At 44.5% G+C, this 20,093-nt stretch overlaps 1 protein-coding gene across 1 annotated transcript in view; it reads left to right on the plus strand.

Moving 5' to 3' along the window:
- The window catches only part of NUDCD3 (NudC domain containing 3), a 55,203-nt gene that overhangs the window by 17,967 nt on the left and 17,143 nt on the right, over positions 1-20,093 (plus strand). Inside the window, exons 3-4 of the mRNA XM_087706255.1 lie at positions 6,763-6,895; positions 19,465-19,608. Coding sequence (XP_087562381.1) covers positions 6,763-6,895; positions 19,465-19,608 — 277 coding nt within the window. The remainder of the gene's footprint in view (positions 1-6,762; positions 6,896-19,464; positions 19,609-20,093) is intronic.

Here is a 20,093-nt window from a genome sequence, read left to right on the forward strand (position 1 = left end):
GAAACTTCAATGTTTAACATTTCTGAAGTTTCTCTATTCGGTTATATGAATATTAACCAATTTCATGCTCTTGAAGTTCTATTTGTTGTCCCATTATATTTACCGGAGGGCAGGGGGGATGGAAAGAGAAAGATTTGTATTTAATGCAAGCATCATATTTTCCCTCTGCTTTCCTGTTTTATTTGTCGTCCAATTTGGCTCACGAAATCTCCAAGCATTTTAGGAAGCTGGGATCAGCAAGGTTTGTTCTGTGTTGCCATAACGACCGTCTCCATGGAAATGATGATCCAATGAGAGAACTTTTGTAGACTCCGTTATGGCCTCTTCTTTATTTTTGCACCATTACAGAACCTGTTTTTTTTTTGTGGTGGTTTGATTGATTGTTTTGATAAATGTTGATAGCCAGCAGCAGGGCTTCTGGTCCAGGTCACCCACTTCTCTTCTGCTTCTGCTTCTCCCCCCTCCTTTTTTTTTTTTTTTGAAATTGCTTTAAACAAGCAAAGGTGAAGCACCACATTGCAACGTGAACGGCAGTGTTGCCGATGGCTCCGTACTTCCTGCCAACCAGGAAGAGAGTGGGAGAGTTCACAATCTGGCACTCTGCCTTGGACAGCTTTGAAAAAGCTAGAGATCAGCTGTCTGTCTTGCAAGGCTATCTGAGGCTTGACGCTGGCAAGGAATATTTCCCTGTACTTAACTGCAAGCCAGAAAGGGAGGGTGAATCTGCCAGATTTTATTTCACAACTGAAAAGTGGACCACAGGATTCCTTCCACATGCATTTTGTCCTCGTGCTGCTAGAGTTCCCCAAGAGAAGATTACATTGCGATGTTTCATCTCGGCTATAGTGAAGTTGTGTGTATGATAGGAGCGATTGAGGAAGAAATAATTTTGTACAGAGTATGATTTCCTCCCTGAGGAACTTCGTTAAGAAGATTATCAATTTGTCTTGTCTCCTAGATAATATAAAAACACCTCTAATTCTGTCGTTTACCAATCTGCAGAATAAATATAATTCAGAATTCAGTCTCCATCTGAGGTTTCTTAACACTTCTGGATATCTCACAAGCAAATTATGTTGAAGAGGCTTTCATGTTGATATTGCTTCATCGAAGTAATGCTGCCTTTGAGCCAGTAGCTCCCTTACCAACCATGTTTGAGATGCTAAATAATTTGACATTTTTCTAGATTGACCTTACGTGACTTAGCATCCGACTGAATATATCATCTGATTGGGGAAGCTGCTACAGAAATGCATAATAAAAATGATTCTTATTCTCAGTGTTCAGAAGTGTGTCGTTACTTCTGGAGCAAAAAAAAACATACCAACCCACAGACTTATTTAGAGGAATTGCAAAGTTTATAGAAAGTTTTTAGTTTTTTTTTTTTTTTTTTAGTTAATCTTGAGTACAGGTAGTCCTCGATTTACAACCACAATTGAACTCAAAATTTCTCTTGCTAAGTGAAACATTGCTTAAGTGAATTTTGCTCCATTTTATGCTCTTTCTTGCCACAGTTGTTAAGTGAATCACTGCAGTTGTTAAGTGAGTAACCCATTAGCGAAATGAATCTGGCTTCCCTATTGACTTTGCTTATCAGAAGATTGCAAAAGGGAATCACATGACCTCTGGACACTGCAACCATCATAAATATGAGTCAGTTGCCAAGCATCTAAATGTTCAACATATGACCATGGGGATATGGCAACCATCATGAGTGTGAAAAATGGTTTTAACCCACTTTTTTAGTGCCGTTGTAACTTTGAATGGTCACAAAGTGAACTGTCACTGTTTTCCACATGACCATCGCAGCATCCTCATGGCCACATGATCAGAGTTCAGATCAGGGGTGAAATTCAGCAGGTTCTGACAGGTTCTGGAGAACCGGTAGCGGAAATTTTGAGTACTTCAGGGAACCGGCAAATACCACCTCTGGCTGCCCCCAGAGTGGGGAAGAGAATGGAGATTTTGCATTATCCTTCCCCTGCCACGCCCACAAAGCCACGCCCATAGAAGCGGTAGCAAAAAAAAATTGAATTTTGCCACTGATTGAGACACTTGGCAACCGACTCATATTTATGACGGTTGCAGTGTCCCAGGGTCATGGGCTTAACTTTCTTGACCTTCTCACAAGCGAAGTCAATGAGGAAGCCAGATTACCTTAACAAGTGTTTATAGGTTGGTTTTATAGGTTTTATTGACATTTGTAGGCCGCCCTTTTCCCTGAGGGGACTCAGGGCGGCTCACAGAAAACCAAGGGAGGGGGAATACAACATTAAGACGACAACATATAATAAAATCAACACCATACATTCAATATTCGGGCGGGGTAACGGTCCTTATCCCCAGGCCTGACGGGCGAGCCAGTTCTTCAAGGCTGTGCGGAAGGCTTGGACGGTGGAGAGGGTACGAATCTCCACGGGGAGCTCGTTCCAAAGGGTCGGGGCGACTGCTGAAGAGGCCCTCCTCCTTGTAGTTGCCAGCCGACACTGGCTGGCCGATGGAATGCGGAGGAGGCCCAGTCTATGCGATCTTATAGGTCGTAGGGAGGTAATCGGCAGAAGGCGGTCTCTCAAGTATCCAGATCCACTGCCATGTAGGGCTTTATGGGTGAGTAAAAGCACCTTGAAGCGCATCCGGAGATCGACAGGTAGCCAGCGCAGCTCGCGGAGGATAGGTGTTATGCGGGTGAATCGGGGTGCACCCGCGATCACTCGCGCGGCCGCGTTCTGCACTAACTGAAGTCGCCGGATGCTCCTCAAGGGCAGCCCCATGTAGAGCACATTGCAGTATTCCAGCCTAGAGAGCACAAGGGCCCGAGTGACTGTTGTGAGTGCCTCCCGGTTCAGGTAGGGTCGCAACTGGCGCACCAGGCGTACCTGGGCGAGTTAGTGTGCTACTAACTTAAACAACAGTTAACAACTCTGATAAGAAAGATTGTACAATGGGGCAAAATTCACTTATGTCCAATTTAGCAATATAAATTTTGGGCTCAATAATGATCGTAAGTTGAGGACTACCTGTGTCGTATGCTAGAAGCTTTTCACTCCCTGTATGCTGGAGCCCTCTGATCTGTCACCTGTCAATTTAATTGAATGGCCCTTCATTTTAATACTGTAGGTGGGGAAAATCCCCCCCTCCCATTTATTTGATTGCCCCTTAACGGAAAGGGCTTGGTCTCTTTAGCCTTTTTTCAAGGGATGAGGATTAATCTGTGATAATTTTAGTTTCCCTCTTCAAACTACTTTTTTTAAAAAGATGATTGCACACTGTATTCTAACCATGTTTGAACCATTCTGCTATTATCCTTTTTTTTCTTAATCTTGACAATCTATTTCTTTCGGTATTGCAGAAAAATGAATTGAACTTTTAATAATTTTTAATAAACTTACTCCTATAACAAACAACCCTCTTGGGCATTAGAAGCCAATCAACCTTGGTCAGTATAGATGCAACCTCTATGCATTTTATATTTCATATTAACTTCAGCCTGTCACGAGAGGTTAACTGAGTTAACGGTTTTCAGCAGACGGTTTGAACATCTTCACCCGCTGTTTGAGCATAGAGTGTCCTGATCATTTTAGGGATAAGCAGTGCCTAAACACACTTACTTATAAGTGTGAATTCCTGTCCTCGGTGATTATTATGAAAAACTGAAAGATTGAGCTAATTCTTATACTTTACTGTTTTCGCCCTCCCCAGGCTTCTATAAAGCCTCTGGAGCCTGGGGAGGGAGAAAAAAGCATGCAAAAAATGTGGGGGTTGTGCCTGTCATGCGCTCATGCGCACTGGGTGTGTGTCGCACATTGCATTATGGGTGCGGCATGCCCGTGCACGATCCCCCTGCGCTCCCCCAGCTTATGGCACGCTGGACAAAAAAAGGTTCGCCATTGCTGCTTTACAACTTCAGTTCTCTTTGTTTAAGATCCCTTTTTATCTGGCTCCCTGGCTTGCATTTCTGTACAAACATGGATAACTTTTAATTCCATTGTGTTTATTTCTGTTAGAAGCAACAAAATAAAATACTTGCTTGACATTTCAGATAAATTGGGCTGGATTTCTTGTTAATTTGATCTTAATATTGAACTAAGATCAACATCAACATACACTATATTGCCAAAAGTATTCGCTCACCCATCCACATAATCAGAATCAGGTGTTCCAATCACTTCCATGGCCACAGGTGTATAAAATCAAGTACCTAGGCATGCAGACTGTTTTTACAAACATTTGTGAAAGAATGGGTGGCTCTCAGGAGCTCAGTGAATTCCAGTGTGGAACTGTGATAGGATGACACCTGTGCAACAAATCCAGTCATGTCGCTCCTAAATATTCCACAGTCAACTGTCGGCTGTATTATAAGAACCTGGAAGTGTTTGGGAACGACAGCAACCCAGCCACTAAGTGGTAGGCCACGTAAACAGGTCCAAGATCAGTGTGTGACCTCACAAATGCGCTTCTGGAAGAATGGTCAAAAATTCCCATAAACACACTCCCGAACCTTGTGGACAGCCTTCCCAGAAGAGTTGAAGCTGTTATACCTGCAAAGGGTGGACCGACATCATATTGAACCCTATGGATTAGGAATGGGAGGTCACTCACAGTAAGTTCATATGCGAGTAAAGGCAGGTGAGCGAACACTTTTGGCGATATAGTGTATATTGTTTCTAACTGATGTTCTGACTACTGTCTAGAATTGCACCAAAGTATTTCTACCTAATTCCATTCTAATTTATCTTGAAGTACATAGCTTTTTCTCATCCAGAGGCCTGGCCACCACTGGAGTTTGCCATTCTTTTTTTTTTAATCTACAATAAATCTGCAGTGACTAAGATTATTTTTAAATTTTATAATCTGATAACATTTTACTTGCCTTTTTTTTACTGTTTTGCTTCTTAATGCTTCCTTTCCCTCTCATTTTCTTTCTCTGATATTTCACAAATTCTCCTCACTGGGTATACATGAAAGTATGCATGCAAATATTACTTGCTATCTAAACTCTGCTCAGTCCCTTAATTTGAAGATCACTTGAGAACTTGTAGGACGTAAATGTAATATTTTTCATTAAAATAGGCAGTAGGATAATAAACAAATGCACTAACTTATATTTGGTTTCCAGTGAGAATTGATGTATAATCACACAGATCCCTGAATCTAGACAGAAACAAAAGGAAATTCCCACTTTAAATATTGCTCAGGTATAATTTATGTAAGTGGCTTATTTTTTTTTTTCCTGAGCAGTTCAACACCCACAGTTCTTTTGCATTAACCAAGCTAATTTCTTTTCAAAATGTTTGACGTTTTAGTTTTGGTAAGCTGAAAAGTGGTTATATACTTCTCTTAGGGAATTTTATACTTTCAGACTTTTCTGTTAATGTAGCCTTACAATAAAGTAGAATTAGCACATCTGGTCGTGTTTCCTGTCTGATCTTCCCGTGAACACTGATGTCAATCTTGCAAGTCTGAAAATACAAATCTACCTTTTAGTCTGAGAGCTTAAGGAAGGGAGTCTCTTCTAAGACTCTTTCTCTGCGCCTTTATGCAGCTGCGGGCTTTGCCCTCTCTTATCCGGCCATTCCCTAGGTGGGTCTATGACAACTCACCCTGGCCAACTAACTGCAGGAAAACTTTCTGAGGGACAAGAGTTACATTAATATGAAGAATGGTGGAATCAAATTATTAAAGAAAGGATGCCAAAGGAGGGACAAAATGAAATGTGAATGACAAAAATTAAAAGATTTTTTAAATTATTTTGAATAATGAATTGTCCCTCAGCAAGTTGTCCCATGACAAGTTGGCCATGGTGAGTTGTCCCATTCTGTCCATAGGCAGCATCTCTTCACCCTATTCCTCAAGAATGTTCTCACAAATCCATTATTGGAAGCTAAGGCTACTTCTCTATCCCAGGGATGATCCAGACCAAGGAAAGTGTGCCTGGATTTTGCAGTGACTCAGAAAAGGCAGGACTTCTGCCATTGTGCTAATTCAGCAAATTTAAATAGTAGAATTAAATACAAATGTCATATACAGGAAAAAGAAAAAAAAACTGAGGGGAAAGTTAGTTTTCCACTCAAAATTTTTGTAGGTTTGGGGGGGTTCCATTGTCTCATCCTGTCCTCATGTTACGATTCTACCTTTGGGAAAGAAGAGATTTCTCTCCCATGTTACTAAGTCTGACTGTATTACCCTTTTGTTATGCTATTTTTAACTTTTCCTTTTGTCTTGGAGGCTGCCCAGAACTAGACAAGATTTCTGTATGTAGAGGAGGTAGGGTGGGGAAGATAGTGAAGTTGAATAACCTAAAGAGACATAGCCACCTTCTGAATAAAGACAGTTATTTCTATCTAGAATAATCAATTTCTGTTATTTGTTGCTTTCTGCCACAAAATAATATCAAAACTTATTTCTGGGAAAGCTCCATAGTCCATTTTAAGCTGGCACATCAGCCAGCCTTATGGAACTCGATGTAGACTAGCTTCTTCACCTTGGATCTATTGGAATAAAGTTCTGAATTTTGCCTGTAGCCAGTAAAATTCGGCTGCCTAATAATCCTGAGAGTCAAAAGCCAATAATGTGTCAGGTGTATAGAAGGCTGGATATAAATCGTCATCTAAAGGTGATAATAGGAGCAAGAGTTACATCTTGGGAAAGGTTTTGGTAAAGGTGGACTGAAGCCCTCCTAGAATTGGTATATTCCTTATAAGGGTTATTGCTGTTCTTATGTCGATCCAATTGACATTCATTTTTTTCTCTATTTTTCCTTAGGAAACAGGAACAATTCCAGGCAAATTCTGACAGTTATAATGGAGCTGTGCGAGAGAACTACACTTGGTCTCAGGACTATAGCGACCTGGAAATTAAAGTTCCAGTACCCAAACATATTCTGAAAGGCAGACAGGTAATGAGAGTATGAGAAGTTTTTTGGCCCACTGGCTGACAGAGTCCCCGCCTTTCCTAGTAAAATGTCCAATGTAGCTCTCCTTAGAATTCTTCCCTTGCTGCTTTCATGGTTAAGAATAATGATGCTATCCTACAGCAGTCCAAACTCGCAGAATGCTGCAGCCGTTTTCAATCATCCTCCATCATTAAGCAAGTCTGGATTGCCATTAGCCAGATTAAAAGCCCTGCATGGTAGTGGATCTGGATACTTGAGAGACCGCCTCCTGCCAATTACCTCCCTGCGACCAATTAGATCTCACTGATTGGGCCTCCTCCGTATTCCATCGGCCAGCCAATGCCGGCTGGCAACTACAAGGAGGAGGGCCTTCTCAGTAGTAGCCCCGACCCTTTGGAACGAACTCCCCGTGGAGATTCGCACCCTCACCACCGTCCAGGCCTTCCGCACAGCCTTGAAGAACTGGCTAGCCCGTCAGGCCTGGGGACAAGGATAGTTGCCCCTCCCGAATGATGAATGTATGTTGCTTATTACTTTTATTATATGTGTCTATGTCATTGTTGTATTTCCCCTCCCTGATTTTATGTGAGCCGCCCTGAGTCCCCTCAGGGAAAAGGGCGGCCTACAAATGTTAATAAAATCTAAAATCTAAATCTAAATCTAAAATGTAAAGGGAAAACCACAGGTATATTGATGGCATAATATCACAGGTCCCAACTCCTGGTCTCCTCAGTTAGAAAAGATCTAGATAGCTCCTGGGATGCCAGTTTGTGGAGATTGTGTTGTCAAAATTTGGAAAAAAAACCTCCTTTCACTTTTAAATTAAAATTGCAATGAGGAGGTCCAGTGGGCTTAATGCTGCTAGTGTGTTTCCCTGAAAATAAGACCCAGTCTTATATTTTGGGGGTTCCAAAATAAGCACTAGGGCTTATTTATGGGGAATGTCTTATTTTTCCCCATGTATGGGAGGCCTACTTCTACTTGCTTGCAGCTGCAATGAGGCAATGGGACCACGATGGGGGTGGTGGAGCTAACTGGCTCACCTCATGGCCCCCGCAGCCAAGCCATCCACACCCGGACCCCTGCCTTGCCTCGTACCGGCAGCTCCAGCAACCCCATCCAGCAAGACCCTGTGTGATTGCTGGCCCACTTCTGCTTCCTCGCAGCTGCAACGAAGCAGGAGGCCGAGTGATGCACCAATGAGGTGGTATGTGTATGTGGAACTTCGTGCCCCACACCTGCTTACCTCAGGGCCCTCGCGGCCAGGCCATCCACGCCTAACACTAACCCACCCCGCTAGGCAACCACAAGGCCAAACCCTAACACTCCCCTCAGGGCGGAATTCAAGGTTTAGAGAGTTATAACGATGTTCCAGAAGGTGACATGACTGAATTTCTTGTGACTCCATTTCCTATAGAGCCATTGGCCCCAATCTCTCATGTCTAGCAATAGAGGTCTCCTTAAAAGAGCACTTCTTGTTCCTGTAGCCTGCTCATAGTACATTGGTGACGCAGGTGTCAGTGATTTTATCCCATGGATTTTTCACCCAAGTTATGATCTCTGGCCGGCTAAGCTTCACAAAGTTTTCACACTGATTTCCCTCCATTGTAGTCATCGATTTCCATGTGCAAGTGGTCCTTGAATGGTTTGTTCATTGCAATATGAAGAGTCTGGAGACAGGCAGTCATTCCTGCAGGGATCATCATTTGATCTATTTTTCTCTCTGCAAGGAACTTCTTCATGTCTTTCGCGCAGCGAGTGCTGGCTGAATCCCAAACTAGCAGCCCTCTTTGGCCACCTCACAAAACAGGTGGCAGCATTCAATTGACCCACTTCCTTAGAACTGCTTTTGTGCACCAGGCTCTTTTTGGTTTCAAGAACATAAATGCCTGAAAACACGTTCAATCTTATCTTTCCTGCCCTTAGTGATGATTAGAGGTGGAGCTTTGTTTCCATCCGGACAAATAAAGGTAACATGTGTACTTCCATAAGCAGTGGAGGGAATGTAGGTTGACGAGGCACCCCTCTGATTAATTGCTTTTTGAGATCCTTGGTCCATAAGCACTGCAGTTTCATCTCTAGCAATCATGTTTGAGAGTTGTTATTTTAGAAAAGTCGATGCCATCAACCAAAGACTTGAATGCAAGTGCATGTTTAATAAGTTTAGCATCTTCCAGTTTAAACAGTGTCGTCGATCTTCTTAGAGACAGTTCATATCGATGAAGGAAGCCATCCGGTGTTGGGATGCTTTGAATTCTTCTGGGGATATCTCTAACTATGGTACCATTACAAGGGCATATGCTTGAAGGCCAGCCGTGCACACAACCAAAGACTTTGCTCTCTTGTCAGCGATCCATTCACAGATGTTGTGTCTTCCAGTTCAGGAAATAATGGTTGCTGATCTGCGCTTCTTAGCTTTTCCCTTGTCCTCCTGTTGACGGAGGTTACCATACTCTGCTCGCTATTTTCAGACCAGATCCAACTTCTTCTCTTTGCAGCAAGCCATAAAATTCTTGCCCCAAGGGTCCTCCACGATTCCTTTCCTGAACTTGATGGAATAGCTCTTTCTTTTCCCCATAATCTTGCCTTGGGGTCAAAATGTAATTCTCTTTACATCTACCATTAAATCAGGGGTGTCAAACGAATTTCATTGAGGGTTAGGGTTAGGGGTGGGTGGCCTGGCTGCGGAGGACCTGAGAGAAGCTGGTGCAGGACACGTGGGGAACTCTATCCCTCCCCTCCCCTCCCCTCGTGGCCACGGCACCACTTTGCTGCTTGGCCTCCTACTCTGTTGCAGCTGTGAACAAGTAGAAGAAGAGCCGAGGTGGCGCAGTGGTTAGAGTGCAGTACTGCAGGCCACTTCAGCTGACTGCTATCTGCAGTTTGGCGGTTCAAATCTCTCCGGTTCAAGGTTGACTCAGCCTTCCATCCTTCCGAGGTGGGTGAAATGAGGACCCAGACTGTGGGGGCGATATGCTGACTTTGTAAACCACTTAGAGAGGGCTGAAAGCCATATGAAGCGGTATATAAATCTAACTGCTATTGCTATTACTAAGTGGGCCGGTGGCCACATGGGTTCTTGGTGGACAGAGCTGTTGGTGTTGCCGCCACAAGGGAGGTGTCAGGGGGTGGATGGCCTGTCTGTGGGGGCCCTGAGGTAAGCCGGTATGGGGCACATGCCTTGCTTCGTGGCCACAGCACCAGTGTGCCCCTCGGCCTTCTCCGTTGCGCCCGCGAGGAAGCAGAAGTGGGCTGGCGGCCACATGGGCTCCTGCTGGACATGGCTGCCAATGCTGCCACCACAAAGCAGATGTGAGGGCATGGATGTCTTCTGCCTCGCCTCACCTCACCTTGTGAGGTGCACGAGCAACGAGCTGGCTGCGCAGGCTCTTAAGTACGGCTTACTTGGGGAGTAGGGCTTATATTGGATGCAGCTGTAAAAACCAGGCTAGGGCTTATTTTTGGGAAACACAGTGGTTGCTATTAAAGCACTCTGAAACCCCTGAAACATTTTTAAAAATGGGTCAAAACTGCTCCCTCCAGCATCAGCCCTTCAAAGTAGGCCAAGTTGAGTAAACAGACATAGCAGGGAGGCCAGGAATTATCTTTACTATAGCGAGTAAGAGGTAGAGGACCTTGGAGATGGCGTTGAAGGGAATATTCAGCAACTGTTATAGAAACAAAAACAGAAGCATTCCTGAAGCCTGGGGAAAGGAGGCAGCAGCATTAGAAGGAGCCTCAGGTTGGTTGCTCCCTGACTTAAAGGGACCTAAGAGGGAGGAAGATAAAACACAAGCAGACTTGCAAGATTTCTATTCTAAGAGCCGAGGTGGCGCAGTGGTTAGGGTGCAGTACTGCAGGCCACATCAGCTGACTGTTATCTGCAGTTCAGCGGTTCAAATCTCACCGGCTCAAGGTTGACTCAGCCTTCCATCCTTCCGAGGTGGGTGAAATGAGGACCCGGATTGTTGTTGGGGGCAATATGCTGACTCTGTAAACTGCTTAGAGAGGGCTGAAAGCCCTATGAAGCGGTATATAAGTCTAACTGCTATTGCTATTGCTATATCCTACAGTATCTCCATAGTCATCTTCTGGAGTCAATTTCCTCATCTGGTCTACCTTGTAAGGTTGACAGTGGCATAACATAATTTTGAAAGTCAAGTTTAACTCTATCCCATAGTATACCAAATAAAATAAAGGTAGGGTTATTATTAGAGTTAGTTTGAGTTTCCTTCTCACCCTTCCCACTGCATGTGAAATGCAGAAAAATGATATGCAGATTTATGATGGTTGCCAAAAAACCAAAAAACAAAAACAACCCCCCACCAGGAAAGATATCTTTAGGACTCATTTTCTCCAGCATAACTACACAGTCTTTGATTTAGCTTTCTGTCTTTACTCAGATCCAATCTTTTAATGTGTAAAGTGAATTGAAAATCTTAATTTTGATTTGCAGTTCCTATCCATGAAAAAGTAATAGAATGAGCATCTCTGTTTGGGTGGAGACTCCTTGCACAGGAACATCAACCAAATACTTCTTTCGCCCGGCTGCTGTTAAAACTGATATAATCAACACAGAGCAAACATTGTGTAAACAATCTCATTGATTTCGACTAGATTTTCCTGAGGGATGTGATTTTACCAGGATGCCTTTTCTATACTTTTCTGAATAGGAAATTTTATGTGGTTTAACAGGATGCCTTTTCTAGGACTATGCTTTGCGGAGTTAAATATTGGTTGTTGCTAGATCTGCTTCTTCTGCCACCGAAGTGGCTTGTAAGATGGTTGAAGTCTGTTCATAAAGCATGTAGCAGAGGTGGGGAATCTGTTCTGACACACCCCCCCCTCCGTACACCAAGGCACTCCAAGACAAGATTACTGCTAGATGATTTATTCACAGTAAATTAACACACCGACAATACTTTGGCAGCAATCCAGACTTCCAAGATAAGAAATACGAGAGCTTCTCCAGCGTTAGTATATCAGTTGAATCCTGCAAACAGCCTCCTCCCAAAGTCTTTCCTTATATACTCTCTTGGGAGGAGCCTAATTACAACCACCTGGGTCCAATTATCTTCTGTATCTGCGTAGATGCTCTTGGCGTTTATCTGCCCGCCTTTGTTTGGCATCTGGGACCACCTCCTGTAGCTCCTCCCCACTGCTCCAAGGCCTGACCTCAGGGACCAACTCCCTTTGGCTTTCACCACTGCTCCATGCCTCAGGCGTCTCCTGGTGGCCAACCAGCCTCTCTAGTCCCTGCTCAGAGTCGGAACCCTGTCCAGGATCCTCCACAACTTCCAGAGCCAACTCATAGGACCCCTCGCTGTCGGAGTCTGTTTGCAGCTCCAACAGCTCCTGCTGGGCCACAACAGGAATCTATCATCTGGCTTTGTGGATTGGCGACTCAAAAGAGAAAGGAGTTAGGCTGGATTCTGGTGACTCCTATTTTGGAGGGACTGTTTGATTCCTCATTATGTTACTTTGCCCCCAGACTTCTGCTCCAGAGCTATAAGCAGTCTTCATTCCATGACTTTGCAGTGACAGAAGACAATCATGCTTAGATTGGGAGTTCTCTGGAAAGGAAACATGTTTTCCCTGAAGTCTTTCTCATGTTTGCTTAATAGCCAAACAAGGTGGAATCTGGGAGTCGCCATACAGTTCAAAGGAATAGGCTAGAATGGGGACTTGAAAAATAACATCCCCAAGAAGGCACAATCAATCTACTTTCATGGTTGTTTTTTTTAACCAAGGGAATGATATCTCTCTGTGTGTGATGTCACCAAGGAGACATTCTTCGCTTGAAGGAGCCTCCCCCTCCCCCAATTTGCAATACCTTTCCTCACCCTTCTCCATCTTCCTACCCTTTCCTTATTTCTCTTTTCCAAGCAACAGAGGGATGCAGTTGATCTCTTATCAGTCTACAGAGCTCTGTTACAGTCCTCTTATGGAGGGGGAGAGGAAAGATGTATGCAGGGAGAGGCAATGTAGTGACCGGAATGGTTAGAGTGTGGTCTTTTTTGTTCAGATTTCCCGATATCGGAAACGCTGCTAGAGCAAGAAAGCCATGGGTAGGCATTCCCCCCCCCCCCCCCCCCCATGTGTAAAGTGATTTGTTTTTCTTCCCTTGTGATTCAGGGCAGATGAATCAAGCATTCCCTCTTGGTACATCTGCTTCAGTTCCCATTAGCTCCCTATCAGAATTGTGAGAGTGTCAGCTGCCACACACAGGGCAACACAACACGGCTGCTTAGCAGAGGAATTGGTACCTACAAAGGTGTTTGCAGCAACACTCACCGGCTTCAGAATGGTGGGTGGGAATTGGGAAGGCAAACCAGCCTCTTTTTTACCTGCATTCATTGCATGCGATACTTATTAAAACAAGCAGATTTTGATTGCCCAGGTGCTCACCATTTTGAAGCCAGCCATATTGATTTATTTGTGTCCCACCTTTATCATTTTTTACAAATAAGGTAGCGAACATATCCAGCACCCCTTCCTATTCCTATTTTCCCCGCAACCCTGTGAGGTGAGTTGGGATGAGAGAGAGTGAAGGGCCCAGGGTCACCCAGCTGACTTTCCTGTCTAAAATGGAACTACAACTCATCATTTCCTGCTTTCTAACCTGTGCTTTAATCACTAGGCAGCACTTTCTCTCCTACACATCCTAAGAACAGGTAGCAGAAAAACCTGTATTGTGTTCTTTCACCTCCAGCTTAATTGAAGAAACTGTTGCTTCTGTTTTCCACAAGCTACATTTTCTTGATATATCCCAACTGGGACAAGGTAGAATAATCGGGAGTGCCAAATTAATGTAGTGGTTAAGGCAGCAGGATAGAAATCGGGAGCCTTGCCTTAGGCACAAAGCCAACTGGGTGTCCTTGGGCCAGTCACTCCCTCTCTACCCTAAGGAGGCAGTGGCAAACCACTTGGCAAAAATCTTGCCAATAAAATTGCTTGCCCGGGCAATTAGCAGGAGTTGAACTGACTTGAAGGCGTACACCAAAAAAGGGGTATCTTATGTAGAGATTAAAAAACACATTTTTTCTTAAATTATAATTAATCACAATGCTGGTTCAGAACAACCCAAGTTAATTGAAAGTAAGACCCAAGACTTTCAAATCAGTTGTGTCTGTGCCAGAAGAGAAGGGCGAAAGGGCAAGTATATAAACCTGTTCTGACCCCCACCTTGTCCGTTCAGAAACGAAAGCCAAACAGAACGTTCAAAGGAATGTTTTTTATCAGTCCCGGCTCTTGCTGGCTGCGAGCCCAAAATAAACACAAATAATTAGCGCTGGCAAAAAGTCCTAATAGCTCTGGCAGAAAGTCACACCAAAATGCAAACCCGGCTTCTCTTATCTCAAAACCACTTATCCAAGTTGGCTTCTCTTAGTTAGTAAACGCGAACAAGAACCATCACTCGAACAGGAACGGAATGGAACGTTGACTTCTGCAACCAGGGCATGGCACCAGCAGTCTCTTTATACATAGGCGAGGATCCCAATGAGCAACAGCTGCTCGCAATCATCTCCTTTGTCCTTTACGCTGAGTAGACCTAAGCCTGCTTGCCTCCTGATACAACTCCCAAATACTTTCAGGAACATTCCCTTTGATCCAATGCTCTGCCGCCACTTGGTGGCCAACCAGTCTCTCCTCGCCCTGCTCGGCGTCGACACCCTGTCCAGGGTCCTCTACCTCCTCCAAGGCCAACTCATAAGACCCCTGGCTGTCGGAGTCTGGCAGCAGCTCCAACGGCTCCTGCTGGGCCACAACACAAACCCAAGGTTATGCATTTAACATTCAGCTGAGGTTAACCTCTAGCATTATTTGTGAGCTGGAACAGATAGATTATCCAAGGGTCAGCCTCCCGTGTATCAAGATCAAGATCAAGTGTTCCCCACAAATTCTTTATAGTTGTCAATTATTGCTCGTTCCCACTCGGTGGGGCATATCGCCTCCGAACGTGAAGCTTCATTAAATGGTCTTAGGCAATACTTATTTATAGCCCTTCCTCTATAAATTTATCTACTCTTGAAATTTAAAGCAGTCTAAACAATTGGTCTTCTTGTGGCAGAAGATGCCATAAATTGTGCGCTGTATGAAAAACTGTTTTTCTTTAAAGCTTTCGGGAAAACGTCAGCCAAGAAAACTGAAAAAGGGGCTGCTTGCAAAGCAGGAGTTTTTCCTTACATCGTGAATTTAGAAACTGCTGTCCAAGCTACAGCTTGGAGGGTTGTCCCCTATATCGTAACCAGATTTAGCTTCTCACACCAAGGATTTTAACCTTGATCTCCATAATGTTCCAGAGTCATAATGGCTATTTGTTTTTCCTGCTATACGGGTAGTTCTTGACTTATAACTGTAATTAACCCTGGAATTGTGGCTGTATGTTGTTGTGGTTTCTAAGTGGGCCACATGTCAGCCTATTTGCAGTGGCCATTAAATAAACACAGCAATCATTGAGTGAATCCGTTTTATACAATGGCGGGTTTTTTTTGCTGGAAACCGGAAAGAAACACTGGAGCCCCTTGCAAAAAAATTGAAAATCCCAATCACATACCTGCAGGATACTGCAGGTTAGGTAAGCTCCCCGTTGGGAGAGCAAGTACGTTCAGCGAAGCGTTGTGAGAGTTGTGTTGGAGAACACACAAACCAGAATACAGAGACACTGCAGTTTAAATAGGCTTTTACTTTCGTGGAAATAGAGGTATCAGAGTCCATCAAACAGTCCAAGTCATACACAGTTAAGAAAGTCAGCCATCAATGTCTTTCAGTTAAGGGATAATCCAAATAACATAGTCCAGCATCATATAATCAGTTCGCTACACAAAGTTTGCTAACAGTTGCAAAATTTACAATAGCTCACGGCACTCAGATTAGATCAGCCCAGTATCTAACGAACAGAGAGAGAGCTAACAGTCGTTCTGGCTCCCTCTTATGGCCGATTGAGGAAAACAGCAACCAATCTCATTTTACAGTATGGTTTAAAGCAGGGGTAGTCAACCTTTTTATACCTACCGCCCACTTTTGTATCTCTGTTAGTAGTAAAATTTTCTAACCGCCCACCGGTTTCACAGTAATGGTGATTTATAAAGTAGGGAAGTAACTTTACTTTATAACATTCATAAAGCAGAGTTACAACAAACCCCTACAGCCCACCATGAAAGCTGGAATGCCCACTAGTGGGCAGTAGGGACCAGGTTGACTACCACTGGTTTAAAGAAACAGGTACAACATTGTTACATGATTTATATATTGCCAACCCAACCGTTAGAATTATATTCCTAACACTGCAAATGGTCACAAATGCAAGCTGGTTGCCAAACACCCGAAATGCAGCCATGTGACCATGGTATGTGTGTGTTTGCAGCTGTCAGAACGTCAAAATTGGGCTGTAAATACTTTTTTGAACAATCCTTTTGTCATTTCAAATGGTTGCTAAGTGATAGGTCATTAAGTGAGGACTATCTGTAATGTTAGCCTTTTCCTAGTGCCCCTGGGGTTTTATTTGGACGAATTCTGTGAGATGGGAGAACAGGGGAACCTGGCATGCTGTGGTCCATGGGACTGTGAAGAGTTGGGCATGAGTGAACCACAACAAATCTGTGATTTGGGAGCAGTGGCAATTTGTTTCTCCTTGCCTAGTGCAACATCTTGAGGATGGGTGAGTTGGGCTTTTCCCCCCGATCTCAACCTTTTTAATGAACAGCACAAAGAAGCAGTGATGGTGTCTACCACCCTTGCAATCCACAGTTGGACCAATATTGTAGTCACTTAATCTTATTTCCTTATTTCACTCTTTCTTTTCTCATCGGCTGAAGCACGGTGCAGTTTTGCCAAGAAAGACTAATCCTCGTCATCAGAAACAAAACCAGAAAAAATGGTTTTTGTTTAGCCGATGTAGGATACCGAAATTAAATTGATTTAACATTGGCCATGTTTAAACATGGCTTATTCTAAGATGTGCATCTTCCTAGCTCACTACAACTCGTTCTGCTGTGAACTTCCTCTTCCTCCTATTATTAAGTTGCAATTTGGGGCTACTCAGTTTCTGGAGTATGTTGAATTATTCACATATAATTAGCAGTCCATACAGGTCATTATTTCTGCTTGCTTCCATCCTTTATGGTAGCTGTTGTGGCCCAGCAGGAGCTGTTGGAGCTGCCACCAGACTCCGACAGCGAGGGGCCCTATGAGTCGGCTCTGGAGGATGTGGAGGACCCTGGACAGGGTTCCGACTCCAAGCAGGGCACAGAGAGGCTGGTTGGCCACCAGGAGGCGCCTGAGCCTTGGACCAGTGGGGAGGAGACAAGAGAGTGTGATCCGGACGTCATGAATTGGAGCAGTGGGGAGGAGACAAGGGAGTTGTTCCTGGATGCTCGGCATTGAAAAGCTAATAGGCGTAAGGAGCAGTTTACACAGTTACAGGAGATAATTGCACTCAGCTGGTGGTAATTAGGCTCCTCTCAAGACTATAAAAGGAATGCTTGTGCACACGCCCCTTTTGCAGGAGTCAACGCATTCATTAAAGTTGGAGAACTTTTGTGGCTAGCTTGGCAGGCTGGATTGCTGCCAAGGCTTGTCTGTGCTGGTTTGCTGCCAAGGACCTGTCTGTCTGTTAATGAATTCCTTGCAGTATCTTTGGCTCGGCATGCTTTGGTGTAGGACGAGGGGGGTCAGAACAGGTAGCCATCTCAGGACAATGAAAGTTGGAGGGAATCTTTGTTTTTAAAGATCTGTTTTGCTGAGCATTAAAGGAGTTGGTTAATGAAAGATTACTACTATAGACTTAATGGAATAATACTTTGTGGATTGATAACTGTTATTTGCCCAGCATTAGAACTGAGTGATTCCCCGAAAATAAGACAGGGTCTTATTTTCTTTTTACACACAAAATATGGCTTGGGCCTTATTATGAGGGGAGGGTTTATTGTTTTGGGGTTGCCGGGCGGCTGCTCTCTTGTGAGCGGGCTCCCAAAGAGCTGGGCACAGCCTCATGGGCGAATGGCTGTGTTGCGCTGTCGCAGCAGCCATGAAGCGGCCATGCTCACGAGCAGCAACCTGGCAAACCACCTTTCCAGCCATGCTGAGCACCATTTACTGACCTAGGGGTATCGCCAACCTGCGTGAGCAACTGTTCGTCACGGCCCAGCTCCCGCGGCTTGGCACATTCAAAATGCCAGTGAATGGCGCTCCGCACAGCTGGAGAGAGGGGTTATGGGAGGGGCTGTTCCGTTCTCGCTCACGTGCCTCCCAGCCTCACGATGCCCTGGCACAGCTCTCCCTGCAGACCCAGGGCACCACCGCCGCCACCACCCCAGCAGGGCTTTTTCGGCGACTTCCAAACTGAGTCTTCTGGCAATGGTCGCTCTGGGCGTATGCTCTATGGTTGTACGCTCAGCTGACAGGCCAGCCCACAACCATAGAGCATACGCCCAGAGCAGCCATTGCCGGAAGACTCAGTTTGGAAGCTGCCAAAAAAGCCATGCTGGGATGGCAGCGACAGCAGCGGAGGTGCCCTGGCTCTGCAAGGAGAGCTGGGCCAGGGTATCGTGAGGCTGGGAGGCGTGCGAGCGGGAGTGGAACAGCCGCTCGCGCAACCCTTTCTCCAGCCATGCAGAGCACCATTCACTGGCATTTCTAAGGCGCCAAGCCCCGAGAGCCAGGCGGCGGCCAACAGGCCTTCTTCAATCCTAACCGGTTCAATCAGTATAAAAGGAAGATGGGAGTCGGGAGTTGAGCACAAGCTGGAGGAGGGTTCCATTATCTGAATCCCACTGGACTTCACAGCACTTACTTCAGGGTAAACATGTGTACAATTACATTGTAAAATAACATTTAAATAATGAATAATGCCGGGAGCACTTAACAACAGGAACCTCAACGACAATAACAAGGAAAAAAACATGGTGCTCAACGGCTAAATGTCTGCTTTCAGATGCTTGCTTGTTTACAAGATGAAGACCAGTTCTGAGAAAATGGCTCAGTAATGCTGAGTTACTCCTAGTTTTGGGACAACAAAGGAATAACCTTTTAATGTTGCTAGTGCTACGTCTTCCTCCTGGAAGCAGTGAGGTACCTATACCATGCGCCTGACTGCATATGTCCTATAATTGCTGCTGCTGATTTGTATGAGGAGCCTGACTTCCCCATGGAGGGAGCAGCTCGCGGTAAAAGGATTAGCCTTCCACCTTTTCCCCTATGAACCCTGGACTGTGTCCTGTGAAAGAACAGCTAGTCTACCTGCTTGTTTTCATTTTCCATTTCAACCTTGTTTTGAAAAGGATCCTATACTAGGCCTATGTAGTCTTTTCTGTCTTCTGCTAAAAAGACACACAAGTCAGTCCCATACAACCTGTTCCATTCCTCATTTATTAATAATCCTTTTATATCTTGTAGAACCTGTGGACTTGGCAAGGTAATAAAGGCTAGCAGTCTATAAATTAGAAATTTGAAAGTGTGATGTTTCCTTTGTACTGCACGGCCTTTGTGTTCTAATCTTTTGCTGTAACCCTGAAAGCACTACTAAGGGATGAATCACCTTGCTAATTCATTTTTCTGTGCTTCTTTTTCAGGTTTCGGTGGACATCAACAGTAGTTCAATCCATGTGTCAGTGGTGGAGGGAAGTGAACACCAAGTGCTCATGGAAGGTGCCCTTACCCACAAGATCAACACAGAGACCTCTGTCTGGAGTTTAGAACCTGGGAATTGTATTCTGGTAAGGACTACATCATCATTTCCTTTCAATGTCCTTGTACCAGGGGTGGGTTCCTGCCAGTTCTAACCTCTTCTATACAAGAGGTTCCACAAATCTACAGTGCTGTTTAGAACCAGTTCCAGCTCCCCCCCTCCCATCCGCACATCATCAAGATGAAGAGCGAGAGGAGGAATTCTGGGAGTTGAAGTCCACAAGTCTTAAAGCTGTCAAGTTTGAACACCCCTGGGTTTTTTCCCTAAAGGGTTAGGGGTGCGAGGGTCTTGTAACTTGACAGCTATAAGACTTGGACACTTCAATGCCAGAGTTCCTGAGCCAACATGACTGTGTGAGGAGGAATTCTGGGAGTCTAACTGCATATACAACTCTACAGTTTTGCTTTTAATGTTTGATATTCTTTGCTATGAGGCTTTTCCATGCGCTCTGTCATCAAGACACTAACCAGACCTGAAATGTTATCCTTTAACAGAAGTGCTTCATCTTGAGGT

The sequence above is a fragment of the Thamnophis sirtalis genome, unplaced genomic scaffold (assembly GCF_051295495.1).
Source record: "Thamnophis sirtalis isolate CommonGarterSnake01/CBP01778 unplaced genomic scaffold, rThaSir2_p1.2 scaffold_2, whole genome shotgun sequence".
NCBI lineage: Eukaryota > Metazoa > Chordata > Lepidosauria > Squamata > Natricidae > Thamnophis > Thamnophis sirtalis.